General features: G+C 44.7%; 1 protein-coding gene across 1 annotated transcript in view; it reads left to right on the top strand.

Annotated features, from left to right (window-relative positions):
- Positions 1–13,659, top strand: part of Pdzd2 (PDZ domain containing 2) — a 346,988-nt gene that overhangs the window by 298,838 nt on the left and 34,491 nt on the right. Inside the window, exons 9-14 of the mRNA XM_026783724.1 lie at positions 2,497–2,616; positions 3,393–3,507; positions 6,806–6,879; positions 6,985–7,213; positions 7,888–8,005; positions 10,108–10,240. Coding sequence (XP_026639525.1) covers positions 2,497–2,616; positions 3,393–3,507; positions 6,806–6,879; positions 6,985–7,213; positions 7,888–8,005; positions 10,108–10,240 — 789 coding nt within the window. The remainder of the gene's footprint in view (positions 1–2,496; positions 2,617–3,392; positions 3,508–6,805; positions 6,880–6,984; positions 7,214–7,887; positions 8,006–10,107; positions 10,241–13,659) is intronic.

The following is a 13,659-nucleotide window of genomic DNA, read 5'->3' as shown; positions in this document are numbered from 1 at the left end:
GAGAGAGAGAGAGAGAGAGAGAGAGAGAGAGAGAGAGAGAGAGAGAGAATATATTTTATTTCTTTCCAAAGATCTCTATGGACCCCTGTTCAGAAGAGCTGCCCACTGATAAGGGCCATGAGCATTTGGGCCTAGAGAGACAGAGGGAGGGAGAGCCACGGAGAGAATATGAGGTCTACCCAGAAAGATTAGAAGGAAGCCAGCTCCAGGGTTGAAGAAAGTGGGGAAATATCTCTTAATAGATCTCAGCATCTTGGTTCTCTTCATGCTGTATGTTTTGGAACTAAGAGTTGCTCTCAACTGCCAGGAGACAATGGCGTCTCGGAGTCTGTGGCAAACCACCATTGCTTATTCAATAGGAACGTCACATGTCAGAATAACAACTCTGTTGGTGGCGTGAGCACTTGTGCCTGTACCTTGCCTGGGGTCCCACCTGCTGCGGAGGACTAAAGTAGGTGGTTAGCATGACAGAGCCTGTTCCCGTCAAGAACTCTGACTCTCCAGCCCTGACTAAAAGTTCCTCCTTGGTTATCCTGTCCCTGGCCCGCTGAAAGCTAGAGGACAGGCTCACAACCAACTTGGAAGGAGGCTCAGTCTCCGGGAAACTTGGGGGTTCTTTGGGTTCTGGTACTATGAGTCAAACAGGAAATCACTAGCATTTTCCCCTGGATCTATCAGAAAAAACAGGGCTGGAAGAGGAGGTTCCAGCAGTGACGTCTCTAATATCACACTTGGGGACTCCTGGGTGATAGGAGTCTAAGGGGCTTGGACCCTGACTTCTAGTGTGTCAGGACCGCTCTGTGGTGGAACAGCTGAAACTCAAAATGGCTAAATATTTTATTCAAGGTTATGTGTCAGAATCTCTGAAGAAAGATTATAGCTAGTCATGGTGTCAATATCAAGTATTTATGGCTTTTGTTTTTTTTTTTATGTTGCTCAGGAAACTCATGCTGGGGTAGACAGTCTTACTAAAGAGCTTTCCCTTCTTCAGTTTGTCCTTTCTCTTATCTTTGGCCCTCTTCTCTTTCTCCCAGGTTTTACACACACACACACACACACACACACACACACACACACTCTGCTATTTCCTCCACCAAAAGGTGCTGCCCAGTGTAGTTACTCAGTAAAACTTTGGGCATAGGTATAAGTGGTTTGCACCTGTAGCATCCAAGATGGCAGTTATGTGTGTCTCAGCCTGGGAACGCACTGGCAAAGTTGAGGAGCGCATTTTAATTCTTAATGAGCCTTAATTCAAACCTGTAGCCTCTGGTGGCTGGTGGGTGGTGCATTATAGACAGCACAGGTGCACGCAGGGCAGAGCGACCCCTTGAGCTCTCAAATGTCCACATGAAGCACACAGACCTCTGGCTTCTGCTTGTTTCCAGGAGAGGGAACATGAAGCAGGGTTGAAGACTGGTGATCAGAGAAAGGGGGTCCCCAAGGGGATCCTGCGTGAACCCCTGTGTTCAAAGGTTGGCCAGCCACAGGCTGTGTCTGGCGCGCTCTGCAGTGGTTTCAGTAAATGGGTGGTAACACTGCCAAGCCCACATCGTTTATTTAATGAGACCAAGTCTGGGCGGCCCATGTTACTGGCAGATACTCTGTCAAAGATCACAGTATAAACTCTTCCAAACCACCAGGGGATGCAAACTACCCCTGGCGGGAGGGAGCATCTCATTCCTCCATATGAATGAAGCAGATACAAATCAAGTATGAAAACTATTTTGCGATGGCTCTCTTCTCAATGATATTTTTCTACCTGTGCTGTGATAGACACAGAAGACATTTATTATTCTAAGAGTGAGTCAGAGGGCGAAAGGCTCCCTTTAGCGGGAGCTACTTAATCTCCTGGTTATCAGTATGCACTCTGCTGATACATGTGGTTAGGGCACGAAACGGGGGTTGGGGTTGGAGCTGCTGCCAGAAGGAGAAAGTGTGGCTATGGGAAAGTATTTGATTTTTCCAAATACGAGGGATTAGAGCCGAAAGGCTGCCATGTCTCAGCAGGGCATTTTATGTGGAAAAACAGTTGTCTGGGTCTGTGGTTTGCAGTTTATAAGACACATTGGCTTGCTGAGTTTCTGAATGAGTAGATTAAGCTTGCAATGGTGAGATACGTTTTAAACATGATTTTGAACTTGGGGCAGGGGTGGGAGAGATTTTCAAAAAGAGCCCAACCCCAGGATGGTCATCTTTGTTCTCCTGACTCCATTCCAGAAGGATCTGTGACTTACGGTTAAAGACAAAGTGTGTGACACAGGTGCTTGGGGTCACTAAGCAGCCCTTTGTGACGGGGTAGGTATGGCAGGGTACGGCAGAGGGAGGCCCTGCTCCAGTAGTCTTTAGAGTAAATTTGTTTTAAGCCCGTGGACCACAGACCGACCAGTGGGAATCGCTAACTCAAAAGACAGCTGAGATTTTCAAAGTCTCTTTGTATGCCCGAGCCCGCAGCAGGGTAACTGAAAATATCTGGTGTTACCTTGCGCTGGCTTTCAGGAATACCACATCGTGAAGAAGTCCACCCGCTCTCTGAGTACCACCCACGTGGAATCTCCATGGAGGCTCATTCGGCCGTCCGTTATCTCCATCATCGGGCTGTACAAAGAGAAAGGCAAGGTGAGCTCCTTTCTGCCAACTCTTGCCCTCCAGATGAGGGGTAGCCTGCTCCTTAAGTAGCCTATTTGCATGTTTAGTTTGGTTTTGTTTTTACATTAAAAAAAATTAACATCTAAAAAGGGCTGGCATAACTTCCCTGTCATTCCTTCCTGTGCCCCTCGCAGTGAGAGGCTGGCACACCCTCCTTGCCCAGTTGATACAGGGAGTTGCCAGCCCCTCAAGAGATTCTAGGGTGGAAGGCAAGGATGGAAAGAATGATCTTCCAATCTTTTTGGTTCTGTTCCCAAATCTTTTCCCCATTGTAAGAAATCTACCCCTGGCACCCTTAGAGAATGCTCCATCATTTTGAGTGATATTCATGGCTTTGCCATTAGGTAAATGTACAAATAACTTGATGCTATATAAGTATTGGAATATCTGCTTTGACAGCATACAAAATGGAAAGACTGAAACAAATATGGCGACCGCAGGGTGTGGAAGAGCTTGAAGAGCCGTTTGCTCGTCAGGGGGAAACTCTGATTCTTGGAGTCAAAGACTGTCAAATATTAGCAACTTCAGATAGTCAACCTAGATCCCTCCCTTAATATGAATGGCCTAGTATACTACAGCTAAATCTGAGGAAGGAAATAGGGAAGGAAAACTTGAAATTGGTCTCCTACTTAAACCCCAAACCTGAGTAGAAAAGATACCTCGCTCAAATACTTAATACAGAGGGAAAGGTTTTTGCGGTTAAATTCTGTAGTGTCAGCCCAAACTCTTGCCTGCTTTGAACACAGGGCCTTGGCTTTAGCATTGCTGGAGGCCGAGACTGCATTCGAGGCCAGATGGGGATTTTTGTCAAGACCATTTTCCCAAACGGATCAGCTGCGGAGGATGGCAGACTCAAAGAAGGTAAGCGAGAGTCTCTTGGTGATCTGTAGTGATAGCCTGAGCCCTTGAGAGTCTGTACCCTTGCAAGGTGTGACTAGATGTCATGGCAACTGAGGTCATGGCCTTGAGAGTATGGTGGACCTGACCTGAATCCAGCACCTCGTCATCAGGGTCTTGGGCAGACCACGTAACACAAGCTCCACTCTCCTGAGCTACTTGGAGCAAACTTGGAACGTTAATATCTACCTTGAAGTATTTTTGTGGGGGGTGAAAACAGATTAAATATGGGAAGTAGCTTGATGTTTCTGTTGCAGACCATAGATTTTAACCGTGGCTACACTGTTAAATACTGGTCCTCGCTTGGGTTCTCTGCCTTAAATATTCCTGAGAATTTGGCAGTCCAGTCTTACCTTAGCACTGATGGGAACGCAGTGACTTTAGTAGCTTTTTAATGTCTTGCTGTTGGAATCGATACTTTGTAGCTGGCTCCTAATTGAACGTCTTCCCGTTCTCTATAGCGTCCACCATATTATCAGACATAAATACAACAGACAAGAGACTCTGGGTGTAGATTAAAGTATCACCAAGGTTTTCAGTTACACCTTCCGAATAAGGTTTTCAAACCTTTAATTATACCTTGTATTTTTTTGGTCCTTTAAGCATTTACAAAGCATATCTATGTATTTAAGTTATTTTACTAACTGTATTATAAACCTGCAGAGCAGGTATTTTGGAGTGAGTCTTTTGTAGGCCAGGAAACTGGCTCTGAGAAATGTTCAGTAACTAGAAACCTCCTCTCACCATGGCTGTGTAGACCACTCTGGCCTCTCTAACTTGGAAAGATCTGCCAGCCGCAGCCTTGTGTATTCTAGAATTAAATGCATGCATCCCCACGCCTAGCCATAGTATTTCTTATAGTAAAGAGATTCTTCTCATTGTGTATATTTGCATAACTTACAAAATATTTATCTGGATTAAGATGCTTATGTAATTTCATGAAGCCAGTAAATTGTGAACATAACTGTGTAGCACAGACCAAGGCAAGAAGCCTGTTTCCCCCTCCCTTCTAATATACATCTATTTTATTGATACATGTATTTATTTTGGTATATATATGTGTATGTACAGTTGGGTCACAGTTAATATGTAGATGTCAGAGTTAGGGGTCAGTTCTCCATTCCCACGGTGTGTGTTCCAGGACTCAAACTCGTGTCATTAGGTTTGGCCGCAAGCCCCCTTACGCATGGAGCCATCTCACTGGCCCAGTATCTGCCTTTCCTGGGGTGATTATGTCAGGATATTTCTAGTTATCTTTAGAAATGATTTGACTGTCCGGTTCTGTTGACTCGAAGTGGAGTGGCCATAGTATACTTCTCTTTTAAAAACGGGAAGAGGGAATCAGTGTGTCCTGGTTTTAGGCAGAGCTTGTAGGAGACTTTATGTAACAGTTTGATTTGACCAGGCATAATACTTCTTGGGCAACATATTTATCTCTTTCTCTCTGAGGAAAAGTTAACCCCCAGGTGCTTTTGGGATCTAGTTTCAGAGCAGTGTAAAAGTCTGGCCGAGGTGTCTTAGAGTGGATGTATGTGTTCATTTGGTTGAAATTCATCCTGTGAGGTTGGTCGAATGAAGCAAAATGGGACGGGGGTGGGGGAGCATCAATCATTATGAAAGGTTAATAGTGGATGATTCTTCTAAATGTTTGTTATGTTTTCATATGTGTTCATCTATGAGAAATGTAAGTCACACTTGGGCTTCCAGCCATTGAGTGATACACCTTAAAAGCTCTCCTGTAAATTCTATGCGCATGAGTAACTGTTTCGGTGTTCCTGTCCTGCACCCGTATAGGTACACCCTTCACCCTCCAGTCATAACTGAACAGTTGGTGAGGCCAGGCTGTTCTGAAAGGGAGAGCATTGTGTGGCTTGTGCAGTTGCGTTGCAGAGAATGCATGGGATGCTGCTGCATTTCTCTGCCTCATCCAGCGGCTTCCCATGTGCACAGCGTGCTCTGAGATTGGCTGTCTGCAGCGAACATGTGTGGTTTTCTGCTGTTTGAACTGTCTTGTCATATGGAGCCTCTCTCCCCTCCTGCACTGCCGGACAGAGTCTGTCTGCTTTTTCTGGGGCATCTTTATGTTTGATGAGCTGTTATTCCAAAACCCAGCCCATGTCACAAGAGTGCTAATGAGAACCAAGTTGTCAGAAGCCAATAGGATGTCCGTATCCCCTGACATTCCCAGAAGGCACTGTGTGAGCAGTGTGGAACATGACCTGACTACAGGTTGTCACAGTGTTGGAGATGAGAAGTTATTGGAGTCAGGGAGAAGCATGTGGACACTGCACACACACTGCTCACAACTTCGCACACCCCTGCAGTCATTGGCATCAGCCTGCAGTGATCTCTGAGGCAGAAACCTCTAGTCTTGCCAGCCTGAAGATGGAGCCTGGAACCTGCCCCAATAAGCCCAGATATCCAGACTATTTCTGGAAGTGGGGCTATCAATTCTCAGTCACATCTAAGCAAGATTTTCTCTCTACTGTTAATTGAAACCCTATTCTGTGTCGGGTTGAGTCTCTGCACTTGGACAGCTTGTCTTTCTGCAGATAGGAGTGTGGCTTCTTCACAAGCATGCCTGTGTTCAGGTTTCCTTTAGTAGGTTTATGTTTTTAAATAAGACTATTCAAAACCTGAAACTGCAGCTCAGTCTCTGAGCATATTTCTTGTCAAAGGTGTCAATAGTTAACAATCAGGTCTTCAAGCTTTCCATAGTGGGTTTTGCCTTTTGGTGGTGGTGGTTGGTTACTTTGTTGTTGCTTGATATTTTATTCTTGCTTTGTGTTTGCATGTGTTCTTTTTGTTGATTGATTGATTAGCTTGGTTTGGGATTTTATTTTGTTCTGTTTTTGGTGATGGTAGTGGGTTTTGGTTGGTTGGTTGGTTGTCAGGTGTTTTTGGTCATGTTTTAGTCCAGATAGTCTTATTTGGTAACCCAAGCTGACTTTGAATTCACTTTGTTACCCCAGCTAGCCTTGATCCTCCTGCCTCAGCCTATCCAAATCTAGGAATCTAAGTGTGCCCTACCAAATCCAGCCCCAAAGTTGTTTAATTATTGATTATAGAATTATTGCTGAATAATATGAGTATATTTAAATTTGTATTTATTGTTCCATTTAGGGGACATCCCTAGGAGCTAAGTTAGTTAAAATTGATCTGAACCATAAGAGTTATGTTCGTAGGGTATGCCACTGTAGGTCAAGCCAAGCAGAGTCCAGTAAATTAGAGCTTAATGTATTTCCTCACGTTTGGTCACCAGGAGATGAAATCCTAGATGTCAATGGAATACCAATAAAGGGCTTGACGTTTCAAGAGGCCATTCACACCTTCAAGGTAACGGTGTCCCCTTGGGTCTCCTTTGTTCTCTTCCTTTTCTTCCCTTCTTCCCCTATGGGTTTTGCCATCTGACAGTTTCCCACGCGCCTGTTTGTTTTGCAGCAAATCCGAAGTGGGTTGTTCGTCCTCACGGTGCGCACCAAGTTGCTCAGCCCCAGTCTCACCCCATGCTCCACTCCCACACACATGAGCAGGTCGAGCTCCCCAAGCTTCAACAGCAGCGGGGGACCCCCAGCAGGAGGAGGTTCTGAAGAAGGTGGTTCTTCATCCTTGGGGCGGAAGGCTCCTGGGCCCAAAGACAGGATTGTCATGGAGGTCACCCTCAACAAAGGTACTGTAGCAGCTCCTTACTCCCTGGATTTCTCCTCCATAGCAATCTGGGACCTGCTTTTACTTACATTCTTTAAACCAGGCCTTTGGAACCGCCTGCTGTCCGGTGTCTAAGTGGCCCGGGTCATCACAAGGAGAGATGTTGAATCATTTTACAAAAGGGAGGCGAAATTGCTGGCCAACAGTCTTTAAAGTTCTCCCCAGATGAATGAATCACCATTTGTCAGGGACTTGTGCTAAAATGAGTAGTCCAGCCTTCTAAAATCATGAAGAAAGACAAGAGTAAGTCAACACCAGTAACTCCAAGTCCCAGGTTCTCAGCAGATCCGGATGCCTTTTCTCATTTCTCCCCTCCTTGACTAGGACTTACTGTAGAAGGAGAATCAACGATTATAAATAACCAAGAAATTAGCTGACGGTCAAAAAGTCTAAAAGGTTTCATATTCAGGCTTAAAAATATTAGTCATTCTCCAGCTATTTCTAGACGGATTTGAGGAAGTCCCTTAGGCTAAGCAGAGAGTAGAGCCTGAGATAACATGAGAAGCAGGATTTACATTCTCCGTCTGGACCAAACCAAGAGCGTATTGGTCTGGATATCTGTTAACTCTGTCAACTGTGTTTGCACGTTTTCTGGTGACGGTGTAACATTGGCTTCTGTTGTCTGTCCTCTCCTAGAGCCCAGAGTTGGACTGGGCATTGGAGCCTGCTGCTTGGCCTTGGAAAACAGCCCCCCGGGCATCTACATCCACAGCCTTGCCCCTGGATCTGTGGCCAAGATGGAAAGCAACCTGAGGTTCGTGACATCCCTGGCATATAAGACTCCCTCCCATTATACAGTCCTGGTGTGGTCTTGAGTTGTGAAGACACGCGTTATTATTTGCTTCAACACAGACAGGGACAGAGATATATAGCCCGGGATGGCTTTGAACTTACTATATAGCCAAGGACGACCTTAAACTTCTGATTTCCCGCCTCTGCCTCCCTAATGCTAAATTATAGGTGCTTACCACTATGCCCATCTGTTCTACTTAATTTTTTTCCTGTGGAATTCAACATCTTTGACTTTATTTCTAATAATCTAGCCAAGACTAATGTTAACAACATCTCCAAAGATGAAAACCTCATATGAATCAAATTTGGTTTAATCATAGAACTTTGAATCTTGGTTTCTGCGATGGTTTTAATTGTTAACTTGACACAATCTAGAATCACCTGAGAGTCTCAATGAGGGATTGTCTAGACCAGCGTGGCCTGTGGGCATGTCTTCAGAGGATTATTTTATCTTAATTGTGGTGGGAAGTCTGCCCACTGAGGGTGGTGCACCATTTTCTAGGAAAGGGGTTCTAAATTATGGAAACATGGCAAAAGCAAAGCAAGTATGTGCTCTTGACTGTAGATATGACAAAAGACTTCAGGTTCCTGTGTCTTGATGTCCGCACAGTGATGGAGCACACCGTAGAGCTGTGAGCTCCGCGAGCCCTCTGTCATGGGCTGCTTTTGTCGTGGTATTTTATCACAGCCATGGACTACAAAATGAAGACAGCTTCCCTACTTGCTCTGTGGTGTTGGGGCTCGGAAGTTCAGTGTTAGAATTTTGCCGAAATAGAACTCTCGGCAGATCATCTGTGGCTATTTCAATACACTCACTCATCATTCATTTGTGCAAACGTCACTCCACAACCTGGAACTGCTTATACTGGTTCAAGTGACCGGATGCAAAAGAGCCCTGGAGTCATGTGTTTGTGGGAGGTCTCGTTATAAAGGTTGAACTTTCTTCCTCGCCATCTGAGAGAGGACAACTACAGTCTGTCGTCTAAAGTGCTGGACCATCAGATTTCTTAACTCAGTTGAATTGTGCAGTCAGCCTTCTGTGCACACAAGCAATCACGATCCTCTTTCCTACGGTAGTCGCAGTGGTTGGTGCCCACCTAAATATCACAAAAATGTGCCCACGTTACACAAAGCTCTCTGTGCAAACAGTATCACCTTTCTCCCCCGCCCCAGCCCTCATAAGCATCTAAGTCCTTTGGCAGCAGCAGAATTGTCAAAACACCATTTGTTGGTTGCCATTTTGGAGGCGGTGTTAATGGATTATGTTACATTTTTTTGTTAATCATCAGAGTGAATTTCCATATTGAAAAAGAAAAACTTAGCAAATCATCCAAAGTACATTAAAGAAAATATACTTTTAGAACCGAAGGGGGAAAAAAATCCTTTAATGACATCCCAAGTTGATGTTTCTTTCTTGAATGGTTCCATATGCCTGGGGCGAGCCAAATGAACATTCCTCAACCCCCATGTAGAGAGTCTTTGTTCTCTCTTGCTGAGCTCTCTCCCGATAATTCCAAGTCAAAATAGGCAACTTGTCGTAAATTTCTCATTTGTTCAAATTTGAAATATTTTTACAAATTCTTAGGTAACCTTGGCACTTCAGATATTTCCTCCTTTGACTATATTACAATAATCATTTCAAGATGGTAGGAAGAAAGACGAAACTGATGGCGGTCAAGAGGCTATCATGAGATAACCACACAGACCTGAGAGAGCTCAAGGGAGCCTCCTTTTCAAAAGGAGGCTTAAACCTCTCTCAAGTGTTATATAAACCACTTTGTGTAGGACCTCACATACAGTAGGTGCTCAACCAGTGGTGCCCTTCATCGTTGTCTTTTTATCAGTTTTATTCAAGTTTACTATTTCTGAGAGTGGCCTTGGCCAACTTAAAATGTGATGTGTATATGAAGGTATTGCTTTAATATAAAGATGAAAGAAGGCCATTTGCTTCTTTGAAGTATTTACAAAAGACTTTATATTCTAAACCCCATCCTGAAAGAAAGCTGCGTTAGCTTTTACAAATCTGACTGTTGCCACAGTGTGTTGTTATGTCTCCCTCTCTAGCCGGGGTGACCAAATCCTGGAGGTGAACTCTGTGAATGTGCGCCATGCGGCCTTAAGCAAAGTGCACGCCATCTTGAGTAAATGCCCACCAGGACCCGTTCGCCTGGTCATTGGCCGACACCCTAATCCAAAGGTGAGCTGTCTGACCCTGCTTTATGGGACGATGGTTTGGCTGCTTGTGCAGTCAATGACAGTGTTCATACCTGAGTCTCTCCACTTCAATGAGAGAGTTCACTCAGCCGGGGCTGGGTGTCAGCCTGTGACTGATGTACATGGGATGTGAATTGAGACACTATTGTCACTCTAGAAAGTTTTATTGGAAAATGTTGTTGAGGTTATTTGATGAATTTAAAATCTGAGCTCCTGGAAAGTAGCACCCTGGTAACCCCCATGGCTAGTTAGCTGCTGGTAAGATGATACTTACCTATATCAAGAAAACCTGAACATGCCAAACCAGGTCATCTCTAACCCTGTGAGATTTGACATATCTTAGGAGTGGAGAACCTGGGAAGATGCATCAGCGAATAAAGCAATTGTCAAAATGTGAAATTCATTACCTAATGGTTCCTTGAGCTTTCTCTGGGTAGAAGGCGACGGTAGCATCCAGAGCTACACAGATGGATGAGATCATAGTCTCCTGAAAAGGGGTCTCTTATCCTGACATCCATGGCGTCTTAGGAAGACTTCACAAATTACAGGAACCTATCTGTGCTTGCGAGTGACAGCCAATCGCTTATGTCAAACTTTCAGTCAACCATGCCCCCAAAGACAACCGTTGTATCAAGGTGATAGAACGTTAGATGAGGGGGCTGGAGAGATGGCTCAGAGGTTAAGAGCACTGGCTGCTCTTTCAGAGGTCCTGAGTTCAGTTCTCAGCAATGACATGGTGGCTCACAACCATCTGTAATGAGATCTAGTGCCCTCTTCTGGCATGGAGGTGTACATGCAGGAGGCACATTGTATACATAATAAATAAATCTTTGGGGAAAAAAAAAACGTTAGATGAGATAACAGAACCATTTTAAAGAGCTGTCCCTGGCGCATGCCTTTAATCCCAGGCAGAGGCAGGAGGATCTCTGGGAGTTCAAGGCCAGCCTGGTCTACAAGAGCTAGTTCCAGGACAGGCACCAAAGCTACAGAGAAACCCTATCTCAAAAAAAAAAAAAAAAAAGATCTAAGAGCTTAAACAAGAACTAAAATAACTTTTTTCAACCATTGACCCATAGCCCATAGAAACTATTTGGTCCTCTCTCCTCTGTTCAGTCGCTTTTAAATGTTTTAAGTAAACTGTAGATACTTCAACAAATTCAATTCAACCCACTGTATAAAATTGTGACCAGATTGTATTTAAACTCAAAAGGCTCAAAACATTAGCACTTCTCATTTTTATTATCATTCTGGATGGTCCCAGGCTCCTGTGCATCTTAGACTTTTATGCCATTTTGTTCCAATAAAGGCCACAGCTGCTGCTGCTGCTGCTGCTGTTCCTCCTCCTCCTCCTCCTCCTGTTGTTGTTGTTATTCTTGTGCTCTTGCTTTGCGTGTTTTCATGACATGATTTCTCTGTGTAGCTCTGGCTGTCCTGGAACTCACTTTGTAGATCAGGCTAGCCTCACACTCAGAGATCCGCCTTTCTCTGCTTCCCAAGTGCTGGGATGAAAGGCAGGCACCACCACCACTCCGCATCTGCATCTTCATGATGACATCATTCTAAACACTAAGTGACATTTGTTTGTAGCATTGGTCCTGCCCTGTGCAGGCAAGTGCCGACAAGCTTGTCTTGGTCTAGGAGTGTGGTGGCAGTGATGATGTTGGGACAGAGATCCCTTGAGAACGATTCAATGCCCTGGTTTTTGCTATTGTGGATTTGCTTGTTTTCTTCTCTCGGACTGTTTTATCTACATGCATTTTCAGAAATGTCTTCCCTAATACATATTTTAAGGATTTTGGTTTAGAATCTGTGGAACTCTTTCTGCTGCTGTCCTTGTGGTTCTCTCTGGGTTCCATCAGGCACCATTTTGCCTTGTGAGCCCAGCAAGCGAGAGCCGCTGCCAGCTCTCTCCCCGACGTAGACCCCAGCGTTCCCATCCTCTTTCCACGTGGTACACTGTCCAGCATGTAGCTGACCTAATGTCCCCCACCCCGGTAACATTAGAAATGTAAGCCACAGGCCTCAAGGCAGAGCTGACTTCCAGCATCGCGTGGGTGGTGATTTGTTCAGAGTCTGCTTCATCTCAGCCCAAAAGCCATTTTGCCACCGCGACCCATAACAGAACACTATTTCAGGGCAAAGCCTAATCGTCCAGATGGACGGGTGGTCTGAGACCCCCGTTGAACACACAAATGGGTTCGTTTTCCCAGTCACAATTAAATGGCCTGGGGTAGACTGGCGGTGTGTCCAGCAAAACCACACTAGAGTGTTGGACTGGTTTTCATGTTTCTTCCTCGGTAAACATGATGTTCTTGGTTGTCACATGATACTGTATTTTTCTTCTGGTCGAGATTCCATCTTCGATTTAATGTATTTTCGTACCACTAATTCAGCACTCCGTGCCAGGAGGACATTTTGATACAGAATATATGCATTGCCGTAGTTTTCGTGTGGTTCCAAAAGAAACACCGCAGCATTTTCTCCTCTCCTGTTTCTCATGATGTGTGGAGCAGTGGCTGCCCAGCTGGGATATTCAAACCTTCCAGGTCTAGACAGCTGAGATTTGGATTTGTTCCGATAGCAGCTTCCCGCTTACGCTGAGTAGAGAAAAGATGGGGGCAGGCAGGTAACAGAAATAAACCGGCTCTTCTCCCTCTCGGAGAAACAGTTGCAAATACCGAAAGTCTGTTTTCAAGAAAAACACCATCATTGATGCTGACATTTTCCCTGGCTCATTTGTACTGGTACATTATTTGTACGGTTATATTTTGCTTTGTGGAGGGGTGCATTGTGAGCCAGCCCACATGAATAAGTGTATTAATTTATTTCCTATGAGCCTCACTCTAAAGTATCACATAAAAGCCATGGTGTCATTATGGTTCCTCTATTAGCATAAGCCTGTATTTATTTATTGAGACAAATCCACCTTCTTATCCAAGTAGGATTTATGTTAAATATTATTTTAGTATACAAAATTACCATCTGAAATTTAAAATAGCCTTACCTTTGAAACAAACTAAGTTTTCTAGTTATCTTTTGCGATGGGATCGTAGTCCGGTATATCTTAAGCTTTTATAAAGAAATTTCCCATGAGTAGTGACAGTAAGGATAATGATTAGGGCCCCGGGAAATGACTCAGTGGGTAAGATGCCTGGTACACAATCACAAGGACCTGGCTTCAGATTCCCACCATCCATGGAAAAGCCAGGTGAACTGAGCCTCTGTGAACCCATTGCTAAGTGGGAGGTGGAGCCAGATGGGCCCCTGGAATGAGGTCATTCAGCCTAGCCAATCATTGAGCTCTAGGTCCAGTGAAGAGACCCTGTAGAAGGAGCTGTGGGCTGCATTCCTGCCACCTGGCTCCCGGCCACCTATCAAGACCCTATCTCAAGAAAAGAAGAA

This window comes from Microtus ochrogaster, chromosome 19 (assembly GCF_000317375.1).
Source record: "Microtus ochrogaster isolate Prairie Vole_2 chromosome 19, MicOch1.0, whole genome shotgun sequence".
NCBI lineage: Eukaryota > Metazoa > Chordata > Mammalia > Rodentia > Cricetidae > Microtus > Microtus ochrogaster.
The sequence above is the reverse complement of the archived record's forward strand: the minus strand, read 5'-3'. Positions and strand labels throughout refer to the sequence as shown.